Source organism: Lepidochelys kempii, chromosome 10, assembly GCF_965140265.1.
Source record: "Lepidochelys kempii isolate rLepKem1 chromosome 10, rLepKem1.hap2, whole genome shotgun sequence".
Taxonomy (NCBI): domain Eukaryota; kingdom Metazoa; phylum Chordata; order Testudines; family Cheloniidae; genus Lepidochelys; species Lepidochelys kempii.
In genome coordinates this window covers 67,495,571-67,504,182 of record NC_133265.1, presented here as the reverse complement: position 1 = coordinate 67,504,182, position 8,612 = coordinate 67,495,571, and the positions used below count along the sequence as shown (strand labels likewise).

General features: G+C 38.9%; 1 protein-coding gene across 3 annotated transcripts in view; it reads right to left on the bottom strand.

Annotated features, from left to right (window-relative positions):
- Nucleotides 1-202: 202 nt before the first annotated feature.
- The window catches only part of SH3GL3 (SH3 domain containing GRB2 like 3, endophilin A3), a 73,762-nt gene continuing 65,352 nt past the window's right edge, over nt 203-8,612 (bottom strand). For 2 of the 3 annotated variants that reach the window (XM_073304065.1, XM_073304064.1), the window contains 3 exons: nt 7,952-8,055; nt 6,829-6,956; nt 204-1,050 (listed from right to left, as the gene is read on the bottom strand). In XM_073304065.1, the coding sequence (XP_073160166.1) occupies nt 845-1,050; nt 6,829-6,956; nt 7,952-8,055 (438 nt within the window). In that variant the 3' untranslated portion in view covers nt 204-844. Of the gene's footprint in view, nt 1,051-6,828; nt 6,957-7,951; nt 8,056-8,612 lie in introns of all 3 variants that reach the window. The other variant, XM_073304066.1, reaches the window with a different exon arrangement.

Sequence of the window (8,612 nt, the reverse complement as noted above, 5' to 3'; positions counted from 1 at the left end):
GAAGATTCAGGGAATTGGTCCTGACAGTTCATTTTGCACAATGTCATTAAAGTGTTCTGAAAACGGAGGTGCATCTATAGAGGAAACAGAGTAGCAGCCATGTTAGTCTGTATTCGCAAAAAGAAAAGGAGTACTTGTGGCACAAGTACTCCTTTTCTATAGAGGAAAGTGCTCTTTCACAGCATTGAAAACAAGTGCCAGAAATCCAACTGTATAAGCAGCAGTCTTTACACTTTCCCCGCAGTAATATTTATTAAGTATAGTCAGTAAATTAGAGGAATATTCAATTCTAAGACTTTGTACTTAGTACACCAACACCTTAGCCTTTTGTCAACATACAATGTGAAATACAGATTAGGTCGTTTACAGTAAGTTACATTGCGATGGATGAGAAAGGCTGAGAGACATCAGTAATTCTTAAGAACTGGTTACAGTTAGCTTTACTCAGTGTTTTTAAAAATAGTTTCCAACAGTAAAATCATTGCAGCCAGAGGATTATTAAAAAAGGCTCCACATACAGTAAGAGCACAGGAATGCATTTTTGGAGCAACAGTGAGCTACCAGTAAACACGTCAGACAGTAATCTTCCAGGCACAAAGCAAAAAAAAGTGGAGGTTGAGTTTTTTGCATTTTCATGTAGCCAAGGAAGGGTGGTTGGTGGTGGTGGTTTTTTTTTTTTGTTTTTTTTTTACAAACTAAAGGAATACAAAATAAATACATTTAAAAAAGATGCATACAAAAATCTGTAAGTCAAATAGCAAGGCTTTCACAGAATGCCACACTGATGAAACAATTGTGAATCCATTTCAATCATGAAATTATGTTCACAGTTTGAATTAGGTGTTCACTGAGGCAAAGGTACCATCACTTCGACATAATTAATGGGAAAGAAGCCAGACTCTCCATTTAACATCCCTTCGTACCAATTCTCATCAATTTGATTGGTCAAAGTAATGATGTCGCCTTCCTTAAACCCAAGCTCGCCTTCATTTTCTGGGTCAAAGTCATACAGAGCTTGGCAGCAAGGCTGATCCATGTGCACTGAAGAACCTGCCCCAATGACAGAAAATAAAATATTTAATAATAGCTTTAAAGTACTCCACTTACCTATTGAGCATGAGAACAAAGAGACAAACTTAGCCCTGCTATGAGTGGCAATGGGCTGAATGGGCCCATATTGTGGGTGCTGTTAGTTTTCCACCACTTCCACCTACAGAAAATCTGCTCCTGCCATGTAATGTCCTGTACAGCATAGAGGGTGATGAACTACGGGCAGGGTAGCTCTCTTTTCCTCCCCTTAAAAGCAAATATATTTTTACTGCCATTTGAATTCCCTTGGGAAACCTGAATCACTTTAACATTTGGGGTGGTCATGAATTATATTACCATGGATTTTTTTTTAAATAGGTGAGTGGACAGGCATGATGGCAAACAGCTGAACAAACGTCTATTCAATCTGTAAAACTAAGAACTGGGCTGCATGGAATCTACTAGAGGAGAAGAACTCAAAAAGAACACTATACACCAGAATTATAAACAATAGTTTAAAGATCCAGTCCTACAAACATGTATGCATGAGAGGGGCCCTACTGATTTCAGCAGCACCACTCTCCTGTGAAAATGTTTTCAGGACCAGGACCTTAATTACCAAATGGGGACATGAGGTTCTATCCTCTTCACCACATGAAGAGAGACAATTATCTCTAAGTTGTATTTACAGATGTTTGCTCTGATAAGGCAGCTCATGTATTCAAACCACTCACTGCATCTGCCCTTTACCTCAATTAGATCAATAGTTATAATAGGAACAACAGTGCCTCTTAAAGTTTTTAAAACTATTTTTTGGACGATGATTAATTGCAGCCCCACTCACACAGTATCTGACTTTCTTTGTGATTTTAGTATATTGTGTTCGGCTTAGTTACACTGTAAGATGTTCGCTCCAAACCTTCTCTTGTGTTTAAATATTAGTGGCATTCTATACATAATACTAAAACCAGTACTTAAATTTATGGGGAAAAGTCAACATGGATAATTATTATACATGTATGATTAATAAAGTACAAGGAATTTTCACTGCTCGCCAAAGTGGCTAACTTTACAAATGTAATCTTTTCAGTGTTATAGACATTCTCATGTATGCATGGTTAGCATAAATCCAAGCCAGCTAGGGATATGTGAATAATACATTATTATAGTCATTCACTCAATCTCTGAATAGCAAATTATTCTAACAGCTCATCCTCCGCTAGTCATATGCTAGAGATCAGTTCCATGGGCAGAGGGCTACCCATAGGTTCAGCTGAGGTTCATTTTTTTCCTATGATTTTGGTTTTTTAAAAAAACGTTTACCTATTTTACTAAAAGAAAAATCCAGTGATTTGGAATAAAGTGTATTCACAAAGGGGAAATGCGGGGAAAAGGTTTCATGCTGCCTCTTGCCAATTTACAGTAGGAAAGTGCATTGTATCAAGACAAAGAAGTTTTTAATGCTCTCTTCAATACTTACAGCAAAACAGCTAATGAGACTCTTTAATATTAAATTATTCTAGCTTCCCTTTTTGCTCAAAATCTTCACTATTCTCAAATATTCTAATCTTGGCTGTCTCTCCAAATTATCTAGCATGCTAATCAAGCAATCCGATTGAGGACTAATTTCTGTCTGGAATAGTCTATACATTCTGTTAAATATTGCAATACGCATGCAGATTTTCAAAACCAATGAAGCTGTTAAAAATTGCATGTCACTCATTAAAATTTGTTTTTAAATCAGTGCTATTGTTATAAAATGTGAGCAAAGGAAACCATTAAAAAGTAGCTGCTCAGACAAATTTTTTAGCAACGAGAAGCAGAAAGAGCACCTTGAGCAAGCAAAACTACTCAACCCAGTAAATACTTCCCTTGTATCTGTGGATGAACATTAGCAAGGGACGTTTAAAGGGATGATGACAAAAGTAGGGGCGCAATGTTACATTTTTTTTGCCTCAAAATTTTAACATTATGCTTCATGGATGGATTCTCTACTCCTTCCCAGCTGGTTTACACCACTCTAGCAGTGTAAAAGGGCAATAAACACAGTAGAAATTGCCCCCAGGGAATTCCCTCAGCAAAAGGGGGTTTCCCTTAGATGCTGAAGAAAAGATGGAGTGCTTTTATGCCATTTCCTTCACAGCCCTGCACTAGGGGACATAATGGGGTGGGAATGGGGTGTGGCCAGAATGAGCTGTGCTCTGGCTATTTCCATTCACAGCCACAATGGCAAATCAGGCAATTCCATGTCAGATGGTTGTTTAAAGCTACTTTTGTACTCTCTTCCTGACCTGTGCTAAGCCCAGCTCGGACGCAAGCCAGGATTTGGGCCATAGTCTTCCACAGAAATAGGGTGAATAGTTTGAAAACACTCAGTTATTCTTTAAACAGCTTCCTCGGTATAGAATGTGGAAGCTGTATCTACTCATATGAAATTTCAACAGCAGAAGAAGCCTTTCTCAATAACTGAAAACATTTCTTGTTTTCACCAGCTGTTCTGGCAGGGTCTTGATATACAACATTTACTCCAGCAATCAGTTTATTTCTGATTCAGCAAGATGGGTAATGTGACATTGATAACGCTGGGTGCAGAATTTATTTTTTTTAAAGCTTGAGCCTTTTAGGTTCATAACTACACAATATATTGCATTGGTTTTGTTTTTCTTAAAGAGAGGAGGGATAAAAGGATTGGGAGTGGGGAAGGAACTTTTTGCCTTTCTCCAAACATTGCGGGGAGGGGGGAAATCTCAGACAACACAGAAAGATCTTAAACTAATGGCCACAGCTACTTCAGAGCCTAACATCAGTCAAGGTCTTCATTAGAGTAATGCAACTGCTGATAATCTACTGCATCTGGTGTCACTGCTATACAGTCCGGCAAAACAAAGCTCCCCTCCTGAACAGAACAGAGGCAGCGCTGGTTGCTAGTTTTAAAACACAATTTAACGAACACAAAGAGGTCACATGGCTCTGTCCTTCTCCACTGTGCAAACTACAGTATCTGAAGGCTGTTGGAGAGATTTAAGAAGCTAAGGAAACTGCAGCAGCATTTCTATTAATTTATAGTACTGCACCTGCCTCTCTAACTGTAGCTGAAGCAACATGCTGCCTACTGCAGTTGCTGAGTTCATGGATTTAGACTGAGAGCTCTTGGGACAACAACTGTCTTTTTGCTCTACACTTGTCTAGTGCTTTGCACAGGGGGGTCCTGGTCCATGACAAAGCTCCCTGGCACAATGCTAATGCACATAATGAATCATAAATAAACATATCTAAAGACTATTTGTGCTGACCTACTGGACTTCCCAAATGCAGATTGAATTTATAATGAACAAACATGGAGAAAGTATTGCAAAGCATGAAGCTGAATGTATTTTTGGGACTGTACTAGCTGATGCCAGATGACCATCTAAAAATGCCACTTTTCCTCAAAAGAAACTTCCAGTAGGTGTCGCTCCTCTGTTTGCTGCACACTGAAGTACACATACAGTAGCAGAAATATATAGTAAAGAAAGAATCACATGCTAGATGTGCCTGAGGATAGGATTATTCTAGCCCTCTTTTCCAGCCTGATTCTGTAAACACTTAGACAAATAAGTAACTTTACTCCCATGAGTTAGTCCCATTACATTCAAACATAGGACAGCTAACCACAACTACTTTCCTTTGATGAGCAAAATGCATGAAAGGCAAGATGTGACTCTGCATTTAAACTGTTTCATAATGAGCCAGATGATACTCTCAGCTTCTGCTGATTAATTAGGACAACAGCAAATTAGAACAAAACATAGATTTGTCATCTGCACTTAATCAGTAAAGCAGTTAAATCATCCAGGACTTTTTTCCATAAAATAACATTTCTAAGGACCTGATACTTCACTGTGTTTGCATGTCACTCCTGTAAGTAGTCCCACTGTACTAGGAACCATACAAAGGAAAACACCACCCCTATTCCAAAGAACTTGCAATGTACAAGGCACAATGTGATGAAATATGGAATAAAGCATTCCAACATACAAGCAAAGGGCTGGACTATGATAGCTGTTACACTTAACGAGTAGTATCTTACTTTGCAAGAAGTCCCATTGAATTCAATGGATATATTTGAATAAGGTTCTATTTAGTATGAGAAAGAGTGTCGGGATCTAGTTCAAAGTGACCAGAGGGATGCCAGACACATATTTTGATAGTGTCAGCCAGGATGGAGGGGTGGGCAGAGAAGTTAAGTGTGAAAATGCTCGTTTTTGTAGAAAGTAGAAGAGAGTTTAGAGGAGTGATCTGAATGAGGTGAGACTGCTGAACATATTGTCAAGCTTCCCAGCTCCTAACATCTAAACCACTTGGCACCATTTTGCATAAACTGTCTGAACTGTATTTTCTAAATCATATAGTATAAGTCAAATCTGTTTCAGTATTCTTGTTTAAATATAAAATAAGCACAGCAAGCTTCCCAGGTTATACTGCCAGAGCCACATTTATCCCTGGCATAGAACTCAATAGTGTTAGTGCTCACTTTCTAATGCAGGGAAGGAAGAGACAGAGGAGAATTACCCATGGCTTTACTGATGATCACACCTGCTGGAAGAGGTAAGAATAAATAAGAGGTAAGGACAGCACCCAAGTCCTCAACTCTGAAAAAAAAATTCAGAGTGCTAGAATAGGTAACTACAATATGTACCTTTCTGGTATCATTAGAAAGTCTACAGAACAGTTACAAAATATTTCCCTCAATCCTTCTCTTTGCAACATCCACACTGCTATTTGTAGGGCACTAGCTCAAGCAGAGCTAGTGAGTCTATCTACCCGGGCCACAAGGCACATTCCCAGCCTGGTGTAGATATACTGTTAGCCTTTTTTCTCTCTTCAAGCCAAGAGCATGAAGTATAGCCCCATATTTCCATCCTCCTCCATTTCTAACTCTCTCTCTCTCTCTTTGTTTCCATTCCAGCTCTCTGTAAAAAGAAACAAGACAGGAAGAAAGCAGAAAGTGGAAAGAGTGAATAAAGCCAGAGGGTAGAAAAGTAGCCCAGAGAGTAACTGTGTCTCAGAGTCAGCAGCCAGCTCCTAATGCTCAAGCCAAGTGAAGGATGGGACCCTTTGGATCACTGCTTCCTTGGTGCTTTCGTTTCAGATCCTTGCCTATTCTGGTTATGGGAAAAGTGCTGGTGGCTTCTCACTCTTTTCCTTTTGCCTTATTATTGTTTGTCTTTTGTGTTTCATTATTTGCATATAGCTCACAAAGGGTATAAGAGACAGAGGAAAAGTGCCTCTGATCAGTGAGATGAGAAATAAAGGGTCTGATCTAACATTTAAATCAGTTATTACATTTAGCTTCTCCACTGACCAGTGACAAGATTAATAATATTAAATAACTTGAAGAGAATTTCAAAAAAGGTGACCATAGTTTTTTTCATGAGATCAGGGTCTATGCATGTGAAGTGGTGACAGATACATATTAATAGGTACAGCAGTCTCTTCTACACAGACTAAGTTTGCATTTTATTGATCGGCTTTTCGAAACCAGAAGTGGTTACATGCTAACAAAATAAGTTGTGTTCATATTTTATTTTATGTGTTACACCTAAAGTTTTACCTTTAACTGTTTTAATAAAAACATAAAGGAGATCATTTTCAAGTGTGGGGGCTAGCTGTAGGCATAGGCAGCCTAGTTGCATGGACAACAGTGGGACTCTACGGGTTTTCAACTAGCATTATATGAGCAATACTTCAACTCCAGTAACTATAATTCTTCCATAAAATGCACACATCAACACGCTGATTCCACAATCATGGGCTCACCTGATGATTTCACTGAAGAACTGTATGAAATCCCATTGTGCTGCTGATTATCACTGATTTCCAGAGTTGAAGTTATTACAGGTTTTGGCTTGAATTCATGCTTCGGACGACTAGATGCTCCATTTATTCTGTAACACAGAGGAAGATTGGCATGCGATTTAATTCTGGAAGGCAACAGGAGCTATGGAGCTTCTACTTGGATTCAGTGCTTTAACAACTGAAGGACAGATGGTTTAAAAAATACAGTTTGTAATTTATTTACCCAGAACTGCTTGACTCCAATGTAACATTTCAGAAAGTGTCTACTTTTACGCAGTTTTATAGCTGTGTTGACTGAGGCACAAAGATTAATAGCATGGCTTTCAGAAGTGCTGAGCACCCACAGCTACCATTGAGTTTAGTGGATGCTCTGGGTGATTGAGCACTCCTGAAACTCAGGCTACAAAATGACATGTGCAGAAACACAGCCAGTAAGCCAATGATGAGTCAGACCATTTAGAACCCAGATCTTTGTTGGTTCTAACTATGAGAGCATAAAGCATAACGACTAGTGGTATTTTTTTTTCTTTTTGCTCCATTAGTATCACACAAAGTCTCTGTGGCCAATCATCAACATATCACACCAGAACTGTGCTCCTAACTGGCGATTTCTTGATGCATTGTAGGATTTTATGTTTACAACCCTCAGTATGATAAATATGTCAGTTTTTTAACAAGGCTTCCAAAAATGTGTCTCAGAAAATGTACGGCCATGTCTGTTTGTACGTACAAAACCCACTGGTAAATGGGAAGCTCCTGATTAATTCCTGTATATGTGGGTGTGGGGTTTGGCATGTGCACAAAAGGATGTATCCATAAGCTTTGTGGTCGTATTTCATTGTACAGAGGGGCGTGAACTTTTAAAGGCCTATGGTGCATCAAGAAGTGACAGTTAGCAAGAGTTTAAGGTGATTAACTCCACTGAGATACAGAGATATAACAAATGAGTATGGATATAAAAAGATGCATCTGTGAGGTATCTGTGAGATGCTGCTGCTTCTGAACTGCAACTCAATGTCTTCTCATACTCCTGAACGTTAGCTCCAAAAGATGTTGAGAATTCTCTGATCAGGTTTATTCTTACCGGTTTTGCAGTGTGCTCTGCAGTTCCTCCAGAATTTCTGTGGACTGTTTATGGTAGTCTAATGCTGCTTCTATAAATACTGCCAACTGGCTAACTTGCTCTACCTAAAGTATAAAGTAGAAAATGACTTTAAGGAGTCTGTGTGCCAGCTATGGAATCAACTATGAGGATTATAAACAGACAATAATAAAACCAGTTAAAAACACGCAATATAGACCAGGTATCTCATAAGATCTTGGGATCTTACAGGTCATATTTCTATATAGTAAGGATTTGACATAGCCTGCAATGAGCTCTATGTGGGCAGAGCCCTGTGACTATGCTGACCCTCAGTGGGGCTCACTGCAGGATCAGGACCACAATACAGGGCATGTTCTCGTGTCCATAATGGGGCTTATTCAAATAAAGTAACTTGATCGAATACAAGTATATTTTCCCCTAACTTAACTGGGAAATATTCTGAAACAGACAAGGACAAGATACCATTTCAGTTAGCAGTGGTTTTTCAGATCAATGAGGTCTGGCTAAGTGAGGTTATACCATATCTTATTACACAACCCATTAATGTTGTTTTCTAATTGCTTTAGCCCACAAACTGCAGTCCTAAAAAGGTCCAGACTTATCTCACTAGGTGGCAGCATTTATAAACTGATAAATTAAA